Source organism: Hemiscyllium ocellatum, chromosome 22 (assembly GCF_020745735.1).
Source record: "Hemiscyllium ocellatum isolate sHemOce1 chromosome 22, sHemOce1.pat.X.cur, whole genome shotgun sequence".
NCBI classification, from domain to species: Eukaryota; Metazoa; Chordata; class Chondrichthyes; order Orectolobiformes; family Hemiscylliidae; genus Hemiscyllium; species Hemiscyllium ocellatum.
Genome location: NC_083422.1, coordinates 40,715,532 through 40,735,266, shown reverse-complemented (window position 1 = coordinate 40,735,266; position 19,735 = coordinate 40,715,532). Strand labels below are relative to the sequence as shown.

Genomic DNA, 19,735 nt, shown 5'->3' with positions numbered 1-19,735 from the left:
TAGGAGTACTTCCTGTAGAAAACACCTGACTGTCTGAAATTAAAAGCAAAAAACTCAACCCTACATTAGCCATAAGACAAACTTCCAACCTCCATAAAATAAATGCATGCTTTTAGATTTATTAACAAACACACTATACACACCAGAAGTTTAAAAGTCCACACAGGAAACCTAATTACACTAATAATTTTAACTGCTAAAGTGTGAGGAGTGAGGTAATAAGTGGCATGGTGGCAACCTCAGTATCTGTAACCAAACCATAGTTCAATGCCTGCACTGACAAGGTCTACAGCAAGTGTTCCAAAAATGGTTCACACATTTGTAATATAAAGTTTCTAAAAATCAAGACATAACCTGGGGACTGTTGTGAACATGTTCCATTCCGGAGTCCTTTGCAAGTTGGAACACAATACAGGACAAGATAAAGGAACCGTTCACAAGTATCGGAACTATTTCTATGTTGGATCTTTATAATTACACATCTAGATGAGATTACGTTCATATGTATGAGCATTCGTAAATGTGGCATTCATAAACCCTGTATATAAAATAAAGGGTTATCTTCTCAGTGGCTGTGGCTAAACTGAAGCTGATATAAAAAAATTTTCAAGGTTATTCTGAGTGACAGTATCATTGCTATTGACACTGACTTAATTGGGCCAGCACTATAAGGAAATATACCCATTGCTTTGGGGAAAAAAAAATGGGTTGGTGCAGCCTCACCATCAAAAGTAAAGTGACTTATTTCAAGCAATTTAGGGGGCAATGACAGATAGTGGGCTGGATTACACTGAGTACTTCAGGCGACATTTGAACTAAAAGTCAGAGCTGAAGAGATGAAAATCTCCACTTTCTGGTAGTTAAGATGAACTTGGTTGGGGAGGGGTGTGTAAGAAAGAGTGCGAGAAAAGATTTTTGAAAATCTTAGCCTATTTCCTAGACAGTAAGTGTTGACAGCGGAGAAAAAAAGAAAATTAGAAAAAAAAAGTTTAATTCCAACGCTAAATGGCCATTTTCAACAGAATCAATCAATCATTCTTGTAGGACACCAAGGCGAGGCTATTAATAGCTCCACAGAATGTTATGCTTCTTGTAGAATTAAACTCTTGCAAGGTGGTACTAAAATTCCTAATTAAGACAACAATTGCTAAAAATAATCACTAATTAATTTCAAAAACACCATTCCACTCTCACCAGTTTCTTTTTCTATTTCCAGGATTTTAATTTTTATTTCTCGCATTTGCATTGTCTCCCTTAGAGTTATCCATTGTTCTAACAGCTACATTTGTACTTATTCTACGATAAAAAAGCATATCAATAAATTTTGCAACACAATTGATTGAAAAGCCAGCCTCTAAATCAGGTACATCAGACATCTTGCACTACTAAAAGGATTCATAAACTTTGTTTGTTTGAGACAATTATTGATGGTCCAGGACAGGATTTGTCACAAATGAATTGTCTTGCCAATGGCAATGCAAGGATTAACATGATGGCGCACTGGCATTAATATCTAGCCAATAGCATATCTCATCTAATAGACTGTCAATTAAGCATCATGCAAGCAATGTTGTGCTTTGTACAAACACAAATAGGAGCTATTTTAATGTCAACACCAAAATAATAAAAGACTTCTGACTACTATATCAAAAGAGATGTTCAGAAACTGGCCAACAACCCTAGGCATTTAAAAATTATGCACGTTGCCCTTCTATAGCATCGCATTGGCACAAAATGCATAAATATCTTGTAAAGCAGTAGGCTCATTTACACTTGGCTAACAGAGCAAGCAGTTTATTGACCCAAGAGTTCCTATTCACTTTTGCACCTCCCTGTTATGTCAAACCCTTTTTAAACATTTTATGGTGCTCCCATACATCAGTTGCCCTAAACCTCCTGGATAGGGAAGCTCACAGGTTTGGGCAATGATATCAAAGAGGTCTCCGATGAATTAACAGCAGTTTTTTTATGCTTGGTACACAATGTTGACATTGTCGATCCGTGAACATCAGGAGAGGCTTGAGGGAATGAATGTTAAAAGGCACCATCAATCAAATGGCTGCTTTATCCTGGATAGTGTTAAGCTTACAGAGTGTTGTTAAGAGCTGCAATACTCTAGACAAGTAGACAGAATTGAACATTTCATTATACTTCTGATTTGTAGATGTGGAAAGGCTTTGTTGGAAGTTAGGCAATGAGTCACATGCCACAACGACCTGCCTCAGTCCTGTTTTTGTAGCTACAGCATTTAGGTGTCGGATCTAGTCAAAATGCTGGTTCAATTGTTAACCAACAGGATACTGAAGAGGGGCATGCAATGATGGTATTATCATTAATGTTAGAACTTCATCACACAATCTAGAATGATGTTTGAGTGGAGTGCAGCTATCAAACCAAATCATCCAACTGCCTTTGTTACCAATGAAGAACTGTATCCAGCTAGCTGCCTGTGAGACCATTGAAATTCTATGAATTTGGATTATCAGCAGATCTTTTTACTTCCTGCATTACTGTACCTATCAAAATAGTATTGGGCAGGTGAGTTTAGCTCTTCATCATGATTCTTTTTTCGGTTCAGTACAATGTATTGTTTTTCCCCATAGGAGGAATGCATAATGTGTATTGGTTGCTGTATTCTCCAGATCTTACAAGAGTTATCATTCCGGATTTGTCCAATGGACAGTGCTAATGGCAGGTGTCAGAAATCCAAGAACCTACACTGGAGACTTCTTTTTAAAGGGAAATGGGTTGCAGTGGCAAGGTCAGCGTTTACCATATTTAAATACTCTACTGCATGGGATTTAGAGGGAGCTAGCCAACTGGATACAAAATTGGCTTCAAGGTATGAGACAAGTGGTGGTGTAGAGGACTGTTTTTCAGGCTGAAGGCCTATGACCAATACTGCAAGTATCCAGAAGGGTCAGTGCTGGGTCCACTACTTTTCTTCATTTATATAAATGATTTAGATGTGAATAAGAGAGGTATGGTTAGTATGTTTGCAGATGACACAAAATAGCTTTATTGGACAGTAAGAAGATTAACTCAGAGTTCAATGGGACCTTGATCAGATGGACTAATGGGCTGAGGAGTGACAGACGGAGTTTATTTTAAATGTAAGGAGTTGCATTTTGGCAAGGCAAACCAGGACAGGTCATATGCAGTTAATAGTAGGGCCCTGAGAAGTGTTTCCAACAAAGAGACCTAGAGGTACTGGTGCTTAGTTCCTTAAAAGTGGAGTCACATGTAGACAGGGTGGTGAAGGCAACATTTGGCACACTTCCCTTCATTGGTCAGAACACTTAGCATATGAGTTGGGACATCATGTTGCAGCTACATGTGACATTAGCGAGGTCACTTTTAGAATACTGTGTACAATTCTGGATGCCCTTCTATAGGGAGGATGTTGTTAAAATTGAGAGCATGCAAAGAAAGAGTTAGAAGGACGTTGCTAGGAGTGGAGGATTTTAGCTGTCGAGAGAGGCTGAATGGGCTGGGGCTAATTTCCCTGGAGGCCAAGGGGAGACCTAATAGAAGTTTGTAAAATCATGAGGGGTATGGATAGGGTGAATAGCCAAGGTCTTTTTCCAAGGGTAGGGGAGTCCAAAACTAGAAGGCATGGGTTTAAGGTGAGAGGGGAAAATTTTTTAAAAAGACCTGAGGGGTAACTTCTTTACACAGAGTGTGGTACACATATGGAACGAGCTGCCAGAGGAAGTAGAGGCAGGTACAAATTCAACTTTTATAAAACGGAGAACATGAATAGGAAGGGTTTAAGAGGGATATAAATCAAAAGCTGGCAAATGACACTGGGTCAGATTGGGATGTTTGATTGGTGCAGAAGGGTCTGTTTCTGTGCTGATTGACTCTATAAGTACCCAGGAGTAGATGATCACATCACCTACTGTTGGAGATAGTCTTTAGCTGGCACAAATGTTACTTGCCACTGATCAACCCATGACTGGGACATTGATCATGTTGGGTTGCACATGTGCACAGTCAGTATTATTACAGATGATACAAAATAAACAAAGTTGCATAATCAGTGAACATCTCCATTTCTGATGGGGAAAGATTTGATAAATGAATTGGCCAAAGTTGAGTCGGCCCAAGGCCCCACCCTAAGTAATTCTTACAAAAATGTCCTGAGGTTGAGATGATTAGCCACCAACAAATGCAAACATTTTCCTATGTACTAGCATGAATCAAGCAAATGGAAAATTTTCCCCGATTTTCCTCTGTTGTCATTCCTCCCGTCATTTTACTCATGTGCTCTGTGCTGCTAATTACCCATCCCAACTTTTCAGTATTCCTAAAATCTCCCTATTGCCTTGTTATCATCGCAGGCTTGTTAGATAAATTTGGAACAGTTCCCTTAAACATCTCCTAACATTCAGATAGGTGTATCGATGCATTCAATACCAGCTCATTTTGAGCGACAATCCTATTCTCATTGAAGTGATCATCCAACTTTCCTCCCCAGCCTTTAAGATAGCCAATATTGTAAATGGTTCTTTCTTCAGGTGATGTGCTTTTTCACCTCTCTCCTCAAAGAGGTACCTTAATCCCCTTGTCTTTGCAGTGCTGTCCCATCTCCGACGTCTTTTTGCTTGCCACGGTCCTCAATACATCATCACGTTCAAAATCCATTTCCATCATTGCCAGATCTCGAAGACCATAAGATGTAGGAGCAGAGGCAGACCATTCTGCCAGAAACTGCTCCACTATCCCATGAGATAGTGATTGATCTGTTATTTCTCAACTCCACTTTCTTGTCTTTTCCCCCCCTAAACCTGACTGAAACTCTGAATAGACACAGCCTCTACAACATTGGATTTTTTTATGCACATAGGTTTACTATCCTCAGAGAAGAAATTGCTCCTCATTGGCTTGAAATTATGACCCCTTACTCAGAGACTATGCCCTCTTGTCCTAGACTCTCGCACAAGGAAAAACAACCTTTCTATATCTACACCATCAAGTCCCCCATTTGGAAGAATAGGAAGTGAACTTATTGAAGCATACAAATGAGAACAGGCCTCACCTATTCAACCAGTCCCTCTACATCTGGTATCAGCCTAGAGAACCTTCTCTGGATTGCCTCCAATGCCAGTATTTTAAGGGTTTTAGATTAGATTAAGATCTAATTTCCTTAGATTAAGGGCCCTAAACTGTCCATCATGTTCCAACTCTGGTGTGATAATTACCTTATACAGTTTTAGCAAGACCTCCCTATTTAATGCATCATTTGAAATAAAGACCAATATTCCATTTGCCTTACTTTTACCTGAACTTGTATCCTATTTATTTTTTGTATTGATGTAAGAAAATTCCAAAGTGACTGTGTTGTAGCTTTCTACAATCTTTCTCCATGTTTGAGCCTCTGCCCCATTATTAAAACATCTTTTCTCCAAGTCGTAACAAATGCCATTTATGACTGTCCCACTTTGATGCCCTTTAGCTTCTGCAGCAATTCACACAGCTGACCACACCCTCATCCAACATTTTCACACTTGAACTGTAATCACCTGGTTCCCAATTGGCTTTGGACCAAATGGATGTTGAGAGAGAGGGGGAACAAGAGCAACAGGGCGAGAGGACATGCAAGGGCGCAAAGAGGCACAGACATAACACCACTCGAAGAAAAGTCCTAGGATTTTGGTCCTGCTCAGAAGACATGAATATATAGTTCCAATTCAGAAAGGAGAAAGATTTGAAAGGGAACTTGCTGGTGATTATGTTTCCATATGTTTGCTGTCCTTATCTTTCTAAGTGGGAGAGTTCACTTTAAACGGCTTAAATAAACACCACTGATTTAACAACATGGTCGATATGTAATAAAGTGATGCTCTCAGTTTGACTTCTTACTGACCCCAAGAATTTTCTTATTCTATGTATCTCAATAGCTTATTTGCCATTAGAACCCATTAATATATCACAGTCCGCTGCAAACCACTTTAATTCACCTCACTTCATGATATAATATGAAAAATTTTCATCTACCATCACTTTCTGCAGATGCCTTCATACCTTGCTTTCGTTTCCTCCTCAAAACTTACCAGCTAATTCTGATAAAAACCAAGGCTTACGAGTTTTCTTGTTTACTAATAGTTTACCACTGGTTTCAAAATAGGAAATCTACCAGCTTGCCATGAAATCCACATGGAGATCAATACCTACATGCATTCCATAATAAAGTTAACTTTTTTTCCTCTGCTGGCACTACTGGCTTACTTATTGTCATTTATGTAGATTATCTTTTGGGAGTTGCAAATTTTCATTGAAGCAGCCCAAGTTGCAACAAAATTTCAGCAAATATCCAGAATGGTTTAAAGCAGAGAATCTCCATGCTCCATCCATCTTAATTTTGTTTAAGGCAGAGATAGATAAAATTCATGAACACCATGGGGATGAAAGATGATTGGGAGCATACAATATGCTCCCAAGCATTGTCTGCCTGTGTACTTCTAGATGGTTATTCACTCGGAAGTTCCACTAACTGAGGCCTTGTGACTTGGAGCAATGAATGGTATACATAGCACACATTGCTGCAGCTGGACACTGGTGGCATAGGGAATGAACGTTGAAGTCAGTGGATGGGTACTAATTAAGTAGACTGTTTTGTCCTGTATGGAGCTGAGTTTCAAATGTTGTTAGAATTGCACTCAGGAAAATTCTGCCTTCTGTCTCGAGATGATGGACATACTCTGGGGGAAATGAGCAAATGATGGAATTATTTATTTATTCGATAATTGTTAGCCAAGAAATTCCAAGCCTCTATAACTTTCTCTTGTATCAACAATATTTAGCACAGTTGGCTAGATGATTGGCATCTCACTGCAACACAGTAGCATGGGATCAATTCTCATCGCCAGCTGAAGAACATTGTTCTTAACGTCTCACTTTGAGGTATGGTGGTCCTCAGGTTAAATCACCATCAGTAGTCTCTCTAATGAGACAGAAGACCTATGGGCTGGCAAGACTATGATGAATCATTCATACACATTTAAAGAATTAGTCCAGTTCTGTTCCTGGTTAATGGCACTGCAATAACACTTGGCAAAACATTCCATTTTATGACTTATGAGAAGAGGCAATGGCCTAATGGTAGCAGCACTTGACTATTAATCCAAAAACCCAGAATAATATTCTGGAGACCTGGGTTCAAGTCCTGCCACGACAGACGGTGGAATTTGACTTCAATTTTAAAAATCTGGAATTAAGAGTCAACTGATGACCATGAAACCATCATTTTTTTTGTCAGAAAAAGACCCATTTGGTTCACTAATGTCCTTTCAGAAAGGAAATCTGCCATCCATACCTGGTCTGGCCAACATGTGACTCCAGAGCCATAGCAATATGGTTGACTCACAACTGAACTCTGAAATGCCTAGTAAGCCATTCATAGAACATAACACCGCAGTACAGGCCCTTCTGCCCTTGATGTTGTGCCTGAAGATCTGAAACCTAAATACAGGTGGAGGTAACTAACAGTTGTCAGGAACAACCATGTAATACATATTCTTACTAACTTAGATGGAAATTGGTTTTTTAATGCAAATAGCATAACAAAACAGCATCTAGGCTGCACATTGCCAATTCTGCCTAAAGCTGCATAAAATGGCTTTTAACCCTGTTAAAGCTGCATAATTGACTTAACCATAATCTGCCTCTACAGAGATTAGCAGACAATGCTTCCTTTACCGCATAGAAAAACCAGACTAGGTAGACATTACTGGCCATCTTAACTGACCTTCAAGTGCAGGTGCAGAGACTAGGTTCGTTAGAAAATAGCTTGAATGTTAGAAAACAAAGTTGGTTCCCAGGAAAAATCATTGGACTGAGTTGCTGTCAATAAAACCATTCCGTCAATTAACTGGTAATTATATACAATTATGGCCTGTACCTCTCTAAGGAAAGTATAAAAACGTCTTTGTTTTAAGCCATGTGCTCAGTTCCTCTGAGGAACACTGAAGTGTTTAACCTCTGTTGCTGGATGATCTGTGCCCGGCCGTATAAGAAATTAAGTGTGAAGTATTAAAGAACCAGACAGTTTGCTTGTGTTTATTGACTGTCTATTTATCCTATCCACCTCTCATAATTTTATAAACCTCTATTAGGTCACCCCTCAGCCTTCGACACTCCAGGGAAAACAACCCTATTCAGCTTTTCCCTGTAGCTCAAATTCTCCAATCCTGGCAACATCCTTGTAAATCTTTTCTGAACCCTTCCAAGTTTCACAATACCCTTCTGATAGGAAGGAGACCAAAATTGTACACAATATTCCAAAAGCGGCCGAACCAACGTCCTGTACAGCTGCAACATGACCTCCCAACGCACTGACCAATAAAAGGAAGCATACCAAACTCCTCTTTCAAATTCCTATCTACCTGCGACTCAACTTTCAAGGAGCTGTGAACACACTCCAAGGTATCTTTATCCAGCAACACTCCTGAGGACCTTACCATTACGTGTACAAGTCCTGCTCAGATTTGCTTTCCCAAAATACAGCACCTTGCATTTACCCAAATTAAACTCCATCTGTCACTTCTCAGCCCATTGGCCCATCTGATCAAGATCTCATTGTAATCTTGAGGTAACCCTCTTTGCTGTCCCCTACACCTCCAATTTTGGTGCCATCTGCAAACTTACTAACTGTACCTCCTATGTTCATATCCAAATCACTTAGATAAAATGAAGAAAAATAGTGGACCCAGCACTGATCCTTGTGGCACTCCACTGGTCACAGGCCTCCAGTCTGAAAACAAACCTCTACCACTACCCTCTGTCTTCCACCTACAAGTCAGTTCTGTATCCAAATGGCTAGTTCTCCTTGTATTCCAAGAGATCTAACACCTTGCTAACCAGTATCCCATGGGAACCTTGTCGAACGCCTTACTGAAGTCCATATAGATCACACCTACCATTCTGCCCTCATCAATCCTCTTTGTCACTTCTTCAAAAAACTCAATCTTTGAGAGACATGATTGCCCACGCACAAAGCATTGTTGACTATCCCTAATCAGTTCTTGCCTTTCCAAATACATGTATATCCTGTCCTTCAGGATTCCCTCCAACAACTTGTCCACCACCAACATCAGGCTCACCACTCTATAGCTCCCTGGCTTTTCCTTACCACCCTTCTTAGATAATGGTACCAAGTTAGCCAACCTCCAGTCTTCCGTTACCTCGCCTGTGACTATTGATGATAGAAATATCTCAGCAAGAGGCCCAGCAATCACTTCCCTAGTTTCCCACAGAATTCTGGGGTACACCTGATCAGGTCCTGGGGATTTATTCACTATTACGCGTTTCAAGACATCCAACACTTCCTCCTCTGTAATACAGACATTTTTCAAGATGTTTCCTCTATTTCCCCACATTCTATATCTTTCATGTCCTTCTCCACAGTAAACACTGATGCAAAATACTCATTTTGTATATCCTCCCCAAATCCTGTGGATCCACACAAAGGCTGCCTTGCTGATCTTTGAGGGGGGCCCTATTCTCTCCCTAATTACCCTTTTGTCTTTAATGGATTTGTAAAAACCCTTTGGATTCTCCTTCACCCTATTTGCCAAAGCTATGTCGCCTTTTTGCCCTCCTGATTTTTTTTCTTAAGTATACTCCTACTGCCTTTATATTCTAAGGATTCACTTGATCTCTCCTGTCTATACCTGACACCCGTTTCCTTCTTTTTCTTAACCAAACCCTCAATTTCACTAGTCACCCAGCATTCCCTACACCTACCAGCCTTTCCTTTCACCCTAAACAGGAATATACTGTCTCTGGACTGTCATTACTGAAGGCTTCGTATTTTCCAGCCGTCCCTTTACCTGCGAACATCTGCACACAATCGGCCTTTGAAAGTTCTTGCCTAATACGGTCAAAATTAGCCTTTCTGCAATTTAGAACTCCAAATTCCAAATTAGGGACAATTAAATGACTGGAACTACTGGAGCTTGCCAATATGGATCATCCACTCAGCACGCCTGGTTGAAGATTGTTGCGAATGCTTCAGCACAGTTTTTGCAGTGACATGCTGGGCTCTTCCATCTCTGAGGGTAGGGATATTTGTGCAGCCTCTACCTCCAATAAGTCATTTAATTGTCCACCGTCATTAACTTGATGTGACAAATCTGCAGAGTTTAGATCGGAATCATTGATTGTGGGATCCCTTAGCTCTAATCACTTGCTGCACATGCTGTTTGGCATGCAAGTAATCCTGTTCAGTTACTTCACCAGGTTATTTTTAGGTATGCCCGATATTGCTGGCATGCCATCCCAACACTCCTTTGAACTAGAGTTGACCCAATGGCTTGACAGTAGTGGTTGAGGGGGATATGCCAGTCCATAAAATTGCAGGCTGTGTTGGAGTTCAATTCTGCTGATGTTGATGGCCCACAACACCTCATGGATGCCCAGTCTGGACTTACTAGATCTGTTCGAAATCTGTCCCATTTAGACGCATTTAGCGATAGTGACACAACACAGAGGGTATTCCTGGTGTGAAGGCAGGACTTTCTTGCCACAGAACTGTGAGATGATCACTCTTACTGATTATCATGAACAAATGCATCTGCAGTCAGCCAATCGGTAAGGATGAGGTCAAGTATGTTTTTCGCTCGCTAGTTCTCTCACCATCTGTTGCAGACCCAGTCTGCCAGCTCTGCCCTTTAGGATCTGACTAGCTCAATCAGTAGTGCTGCCAATCCACTCTTGGCAAGGAATATTGAAATCACACGCAGAGTACTTTTTGTGCTCTTGCGACTTCGATATGTCCATCTAGTTTTATTCAACGAGTACTGATTCATCAGCCAACGGAAGATGGAACATGGTAGATCAGCAAGATTTTTCAAATCCCATGTTCAACCTGAAGCAATAAGACTTCTTGGGGTCTGAAGTCAATGTTGAGATCTCCCAGAGCAACTCCTTCCCAACTGTATACCACGGTGCCACAACTTCTGCTGTTCTGCTCGTGAGTCAAGACATACCCAAGGGTGATGTCGGTGGCGCCTTGGACGTAAATCATTCTCACAGAATCATACTTTACAGGCAATGTCAGGCTGTTGCTTGACTAGTCTTTGACACAGTTCTCCCAATTTTGGCAATAGCCCTCAGATATTCCTACGGAGTACTTTGCAGGATTAACAGGGCTGTTTTTCCTGTTGTGTTTTCCGGTACTTGGTCGATACCAGGTGGTCTGTGTGTTTTCATTTCTTTGTTGATACTTTGCAGTAATTGATACAATGGAGTGCCTTGGAAGGCTATTTTAGATGGCAGTTGAGAGTCAGCCACATTGCGATGGATCTGGAGTCACGCCTAGGCCAGACAAGGTGAAGGTGGCAGATTTCCTTCCCTGAAGGACATTAGCGAGCTAGATGCATTTTTCTGACAAATCGACAGTAGTTTCACATTCAAGAGTCTTAATTTCAGAATTTTTTTTGTTGAGTTCAAATTCCACCATCATGGTAGGATTCAAACTAGTCCCATAACATCAGATGAGGTTCTGAATTAATAGTCGAGCATTAATACCATTAGGCCATTATCTCCCCATTTATTTTCCAACGCCTTAGTCAACGTCAGAAAATCTGTCAGGTCCCTTTCCATTTTTAAAAGGACGTTAGTGCTTGATACAACTGAATGGTTTGTTCAGCCACTTCATAGACGCTTAAGATTTAATCATGTTGAAGTCACTCGTCAGCCAGACCAGTTAAGGACATCAGTTGACCTTCGAGATACAGTAATGAACCAGATGAGATGTTATGACAAGCAACAATGGTTTGAAATTCATTTTAGTTTTAATTCTGGATTTTTTGTTCAAATTCTACCACCTGCTGTGGCCGCAGATCATTGATTGGGTCTCTGCATATGGTTATGCAGTCACCTCACCCATATTATTAATGGCTTTATTGAGTGATGAATATTAATAAAGCAATCAAACTATGTCAGCAATATTACCACAGTTTATACTTTTGCTGAAGCAGCACAATCAAATGCAGCCAAAGTTAAGGGAGCTTCTCAAAAGGGAACATTTTACAGTGAATTAAATGCTGAAGCTATGAATTTAGCAGAACCAGAAACAAATCATATTCATATTAAACAATTACACTTACCTTGGAGCAGGACAACATTCCACTAAGCATTTTGGTCCCTTTGCCAATTCCAACCACTAAAGTAAAATAATAAAAGGAAAACAGTAATTTTTTTTTTAAACATGTGGCAAGAGAAACAATTGCAGCAAATCAGAAATGTAAACAAAGATCGAGAGCACTGTGCAGAACATTGGTCAGGAAATAGGTCTTAAGACTATAATGCAAAATAAATCTATGAAACCATCAACAGCGCTCAATTACTGTTAACAGAAACATAACGTTCAATCAAACATTGTATTATTAGCAATAACTCAATTCTGACTAAAAACTGAAAGAACTGTGGATGCTGGAAATCTGAAATAAAAATAGAAATTGCTGGAAAAATCTTAGGAGGACTGAGCTGAGGTCTGAAGAAGGGACACTGGACCCAAAATATTAACTCTTAAAATCTCTCTATAGATGCTGCCAGACCTGCTGGTATGTTCCAGCAATTTCTGTTTTTATGTTAATTCTTGACTACTCTGTACAGCTCTTGCTGCAATCGTAAAAAAATATTAATGCTTTTAACAAAGTAAAGTCGTCATAGGTTCTCTTTATTTGCACTTTAAATACAGAGGTAAAATGCTCAGCGTTATATTTGAACTCTAGTCTTTAGGAAAGGTGATGTTAAGGTGCAAGAACTGAGAGAAACTTGACAAGGATGATCTGGAATTTGGGATTCAAATCAAGATTCTTTTTCACATGCATTTCTATGTGGCAATTAGGAATATGTCATGCAGGGAATAAAGAAACACTCTCAAAACATTCCTTTCCAAGTGCACGCGTGTTTATCTTAAAGACAGAGTGCCGCACAACATTCCAGTTCAGCAAAGTCAATAGAAGTTTAAAGAAACATTGATTGTGCAACATAAAAAAACTCCAAAGTTAATTTGTTATTTTAAAAAAGATTCTTATGTCAATATAGGCCAACTATCCAAATACTCAAAACTAGGAAATGAGTACAAATATGATTAAAATCAAGGAAGCTGGAGACTAGATGAATATTTTCTCTGGATTTCATTTGAATGCATCTATCGACATATTTTATCTATAATTTGTTCAGTGGGTTCCAAATTCTGCCAACGGGTTAGGATTAGCGTTAGAACTGAGTGTGGGGTGCTGGAAAAGCATAGGTCAGGCAGCATCTGAGGAGCAGGAAAATCGACATTTCAGGCAAGAGCCCTTCATCAGGATGAAGTCCTTCCTGATGAAGGGCTCTTGCCTGAAATGTCGATTCTCCTGCTCCTCGAATACTGCCAGACTTGCTGTGCTTTTCCAGCACCACAATCCTGACTGACTTCCAGCATCTGCAGTCCTCATTTTCTCCTAATATTAGGATTAGGGTAATCCTAAAACATTGCTCTTGTCCATTTAAATCTAATGTTTTGATAGGCTTTCTCAGTACATCACTGCTAGTGATCAGCTTCAGCTGCCTTTTGTTTCTCAAGATCTGTAAGCAACAGGAGTCATCAGCTGATTGTACAATCTCTCACCAGCATTGTATAAAGTTGCCGCCCAAATTAGAATGCTGATAGATAACAGACACAGCCTGCAAATTACAGTAATCCCTCATACATACTGTGATATATGCCTTCTAGTATGCAAAGTCTATTTTAACATGTTTAAGACATCGAAGGGTGATAAAAGCAAACAAGTAGTCAATGCATATAGCTGTTTACACATTGCTACGAAGTACCTTTAGCTTTCAATCCCCACCTCTTCTTACCAAGCACTCCTGATGCTGCACTGTCAAGAGTTCCTCCATGTCCCAACTTTAAAACCTGTTTCTTTCTTTTCATTGGATGTTGCTTGATGCCAGCCTCTGTTTGAGCAACATTAATCAAATGTCAGAATAACACATCATGTCAGTTGTTTAAAAATAAAATTGTAATGTCACAAAATATCTGAACAAGTGTTTTATTCTGCTTTTTGGCTGAAATTTAAATGTTACTACCTAAGTGCACTCTCCCATGGTCTGCAGAATTTGACAGTCTGCCAGCACCTTGTTGACTATACCAAAATCTTGAGAATGAACACAGAAGAAGAAAGACCATAATGATGTGTAGGATATGGATTTTACATTCATTTCATGGTTGAAGTAGCAAGTGAAATTTCGTTTGATCTCATTTGGCTTAGAGGAATGCTCTCCATCATTTATGGTTTTGAATTGCATCAAGTCTGGAAAAAGGTGGGTTCTCTCTAACTTCTTTACCTGGTCAACAACTAATTAGCCATCCATCACCATATGTGGCTCGATCACATTAAAAATTGGGAATTCTCCTCTCTTGGCCATCACATTGGAGGGACAAAGTAATACCCATTTTCAATTCTCCTCGAACAAGCATCTTATTAAATGCCTTTTCCAAGCCCCCCCCATTCACACTCACCAAGTGTGAAGAGGTCTTCGCCTTCTTGAAATCACCAAGACTGATGACATCCATTCAGTCAGGTTGCATCTCACCCTTTTCTCTCCTTGCACAATACAAGCGAACTTGGTCAAGGATCCCCCTAAATCATGCCCATCAGCCATGACTGAACTCGATGGGCCGAATGGCCTTACTTCCACTCCTATGTCTTATGGTAAATTAGCACTGAATCAACATCTTTTCTGCACTTTCATTGCCATCTTCTCCTATGCCCTCTTAAAGTCTACTTCAATCTTGATCTTATGTATGGGACCACTTTGGATCTCTTGATCATAATTCTATTTGTTTTAAAATAGTTATGGAAAAGGATGAGCTAAAAATTAAAGCTTTTAGTTGGAAGAAGGCAAATTTTAATGGTATGAGACAAAGACTTTCAAAAATTGATTGGAGCAGACTGTTCACAGATTAAAGGACTCGAATAAGTAGGAGGCTTTCAAAAGCGTGATAATGAGAGTTGAAAGTCATTACACTCCTATAAGGTAAGGTTGGTAGGATTAGAAAACAGTGAAACAGTGGATGAATAAAGACATTAAGGCTCTTGTTAAAAATTTTCAAAATTACATGTTAGATATAAACAACTGCATGCAAATGAAACTCTTGAACATTATAAAGAAAATGGGGACATTCTTAAAGAGAGCGCTCAGGAAGGCAAAGAGAGGATAGGAGATAGCCATGACAAATAAGACAAAGGATAATCCAAAGATATTGTACAAATACATTAAGATCAATGATGTCATCTTTGCATTGAATATCAGAGATGGGAAAGATATTAAATTAATATTTTGCATCGGTTTTTAGCGTGGATAAGGAAATGGAGGCTAGAGAACTTGGAAATATTGATGTTTTGAAAACAGTTCATTTTAAATAAGAGGAAGTGTTAGAGGTCTTAGAAAATATAAAACGAGGATAAATCTCCAGGATCTGATCTAGTTTAGCCCAGGATTTGGTGGGAAGTTAGGGAAGAAACTGTGGGGCCACTTGCAGAAGTATTTGTATCATTTATAAATACAGGCAAGGTGCTGAATAATTGGAGTGTGGCTAATACGGTGCCTTTGTTTAAGAAGGGATGCAAGGAGAAGCCCAGGAACTACAGACTTGTGTGTGACTTGTGATGGGTAAATTGTGAAATCAGGATTTATATGCATTTGGAGAGGCAAGGAATGATCAGGGTTAACTTTTTTTGTAAGGGAAAACTCGATTGAGTTTTTTGAGAAAGTAACCAAGTTTGACGAGGACAGTGCAATAAACATGGCTTACTTGGACTTTAGGCAGAAGTGGGTACTGCAGATGCTGGAGATTTGAGTCAAGATTAGAATGGTGCTGGAAAAGCACAGCAGGTCAGGCAGCATCCGAGGAGCAGGAAAATCAATGTTTCGGGCAACAGCTCTTCATCAGGAATTTAGTAAAGCCTTTGAAAAGGTTCCACGTGATAGACGACTTAGTAAAGTTAGATCACATGGGATTCAAAATGAGTTTGCCAATTGAAACAAAATTGGCTTAATGTGAGGAGACAATTATGGCTTTTTTTTGGACTGGAGGCTTATGACCAGCGGTGTTCCACTGGGATCGGTACTAGGTCCACTTTTGTTGGTCATTTATATAAAATGATTTGGATGAGAATATTGCAGACATGGTTAGTAAGCTTGCGGTTGACATAAATAGTGAAGCCAGTTAAGCTTACAAAGAGATCATATCAATTAGGTTAGTGGGCTGAAGATTGGCAAATGGAGTTTAATTTGGATAAATGCATTGCATTGCATCTTAGTAAAACAAACAAAGAAGACTTCTACAATTTAAAGTAAGGTCTTGGATAGTCTTGTAGAACATTGAGACATGGGGTTCAAGTACATAATTCTTTGAAGTTTGTATCAGATATAGCCAGGGTTGTTAAGGAGGTGTTTAGCATTGTTCACAACTTTTGGGGATCGGAGTTGGGATGTTATGCTGAGGTTATACAGGATGTTGCTGAGGCCTCTTCTGGAGTACTATATCCAGTTCAGTCTCCATTATAGAAAGGATTTTATTAAGCTGGAGAAGATTCAGAAGAGATTTACCAGGATGTTGTTATGAATGGAGTGTTTGAGTTGAGTTATCAGGAGAGGCTGGATAGGATGGGACTTCTCACTGATGCATAGGAGGTTGAGAGGTGACCTTACATGGGTTTATAAAATAATGAAGGATATAGATAAGGTGAATGGCAAGTGTTCATTCCCTAGAAAGGGGGATTTCAAGACTATGGAGCATCTTTTATATTAAAAAAGGTGAGAAGATAGATTTTAAAAAGACATGTGGGGCACCTATTTTACAAAGTGATTTGGGCGTAGAATGAACTTCCAGTGGAAGTGGTGGATACGGATATAGTTACAATGTTTAAAAGACATTTGGATTAGTACATGAATAAGAAATGTTTGGATGGATATGGGCAAAGCGCAGACAGGTGGAATTAGTTCATTTTGGGATTATGATCACCCTCTATCCTTATAAACTACAGCCATTTCCACTCTCCTTTTCCTTGCAAATAGACTGAGCAAATTTTTACTTCTCTAGAATGTACCCATTTTCCCTACAACTCCAAGATTAGAAAAATATTTGAAATGATTCAATTAGCCAGTGATGAAATAAGCTTGACCAAAAAGTTACAAACAATATCAGTGACTGTCCATTTCTAGCTGAGAAGTTGGTGCAAGTTGTCGTCTTGAACTGCAGCAGACCATGGTTTGAAGGTATATGTACAGTGCCATTTGGTAAGCAATTCCAGAATTTTGATCTAGTAACAGTGAAGGACAGTGACATATTTCAAAATTGGGATGTTGAGAGATGCAGGTCATGGTGTTTCCATGCATCTGCTGTCCAGATGGTAGGAGATGCTGTTAAAAAAGGTCCTCAGAGAGTTGCTGCAATCCATTTTGCATGTCATATACACCACTGCCACAATGCACCAGTACTGAAATGCATCAATGCTGAAGGTGGTAAATGGGGTGTTAACAAGTGGGCTTTGTTCTAGATGGAATAAATTTTCTTTGATTGAGAATTATAGGAGCCACACTGAACCTGGCAAACTGGTGACTATTCAATCACACTCCTGACCTAGCAGCATCCAACGAGCAGCGAAATCGATGTTTCGCTGCTCGTTGGATGCTGCCTAAACTGCTGTGCCCTTCCAGCACCACTGATCCAGAATCTGGTTTCCAGCATCTGCAGTCATTGTTTCTACCACACTCCTGACCTGTTGCCTTGTAGTTGATGGACAGCCTTTGGGGAGACAGAATGTTACGTTACTCATTGCAGAATTTCCAGTTTCTGATTTTCCCTTGTAACCAGTAGTTGAGGCTACTTCAGAATTGCTGATTAATGGTAAGCCCCAACATGTTGATAATGGTGGAATCAGAGGTGATAATGCCAACATACATCAAGGAATGATGGTTGGAGTTTGTTATTGCATGGCACAAATGTTACTTGGTACTTCTCAATCCAAGCTTGAATGTTATCCAGGTTTTGCTACATATAAGTATACTATTTCACTTATTATAAATGAGACTGCATTCCATGAAATTATCAGTAAACATCCTCAATCTTGCTTTATTTAGGAGACAAGGCTATTACTGAAGTAGCTGAAAGTTGTTGGGCCTGGAACACTGCACTAAGAAACTGTAGCAGCGATATGTTGGGGTTGAGATGATACACTGATTGTAACTTAAATTTTCTTTCAATCTTCTTTTCAACTTCCCTCAATTGGTTCCACTCTTGCCTAACCATAGCCATAGCATTGCAAAAATTTTCACCTCCTGCACCTACACCATTAAGCCCCAGAATCCTCCAAAAGGCTGATCTTTAGCTACATAGTCCAACGTCATGGGGTCTACTTCTATACCAGTTCTTAACATCTTTCTTAAAAATCCAAATCTTAAAACCAAGATTTTACTCACCAAATTTCACACTCTTTAGCATCAAACTCAGTCTGATAACGTTTCTGAAAAGCTGCTCTGAATGCATTTGCTTTAAAAATCACCATCTTTGTTTGCAAGCCATTGTTTCCAATTAAGTTATATTAATCCACTAATTAATGGGTTGTGTCACAAGCAGTGTGGCACAATGGTAGCATCCCTACCTCCAGGCAAGATGATTCAGAAACAAGTCCCAACTGCCATGTACGGATGCTTGTCATAACGTATACAAACGTTAAAAATAACTATAAAATTTAAACACAGTTGTAACTGATGATTAAAATTCGGTTTTGAAAAAATCCCATTAGATTACTAAACTTTCCAGTCACAATGATGTGCTTTCTCCAAGACAAAACTGGGCACAGTTATCAAGTCAGGAAACAGAAAGTGTGTGTTTAGTCTTTGTAGCCATTATAAAGCAGAGGTGGATGGTCAATATTATAGCTAAAGGTACCTTTTCATTATACATGTGGTGCGCTCTGCACTGAATGTAGCGAACAATTTGACTGTCGACCAACAATTCTACTCATCAATTCTTAGCTATCATTTGTTTCTCCAAAATGTAGCAATGACTCTATTGTTTATAAGCGCAAGTCATTGGTCAAAACAGGTAATACCACTACTTCATATTCCGAAGCTTCGGGTTTGAGTCCCGGACTGGATAGTCACAGAACGTGCATTCAGAATAGAACCGAACGAGTTGACGTTCAACCTGCGAATGCAGATGGTAAAAGCAGAAGGATCTACTGGTCAGTTAGAACCATGTGGCAACTCCAGTGCGACAGCCGACCCATGTCAGAAAAAAAATGCACATGAGCTAAATTCCTCCTGGTTTCAAGGGATTGCTGATGATAGTCCTTAGTAAATACAACACTTTTGATGACACAGAATCTGAGATATATAACACAGAAATAGACCTTTTGGTCCAACACGTCCATGCCGACCAGATATCCTAAACAAATCTAGTCCCACTTGCCAGCATTTGGCCCATAACTCGCTAAACCCTTCCAATTCACGTACCCATTCAGATGCCTTTTAAATGGTGTAATTAAACCCGCCTCCACCACTTGCTTTGGCAGCTCACTGCACACACGTACCACCCTTTGCGTGAAAAAGTTGCCCCCTCTGGTCCCTTTCAAATCTTTCCCCTCTCACCCTAAACCTGTGCCCTCTGCCCTCTAGTTCTAGACTTCCTCACCTTGGGTAAAGGCCTTGTCTAATTACTCTACCCATG

General features: G+C 39.7%; 1 protein-coding gene across 2 annotated transcripts in view; it reads right to left on the bottom strand.

Moving 5' to 3' along the window:
* The window catches only part of trub1 (TruB pseudouridine (psi) synthase family member 1), an 84,307-nt gene that overhangs the window by 52,597 nt on the left and 11,975 nt on the right, over nt 1–19,735 (bottom strand). Inside the window, exons 2-3 of one of the 2 annotated variants that reach the window (XM_060842443.1) lie at nt 13,828–13,953; nt 12,114–12,169 (exon numbers count right to left, since the gene is read on the bottom strand). In XM_060842443.1, the coding sequence (XP_060698426.1) occupies nt 12,114–12,169; nt 13,828–13,953 (182 nt within the window). The remainder of the gene's footprint in view (nt 1–12,113; nt 12,170–13,827; nt 13,954–19,735) is intronic. The other variant, XM_060842444.1, reaches the window with a different exon arrangement.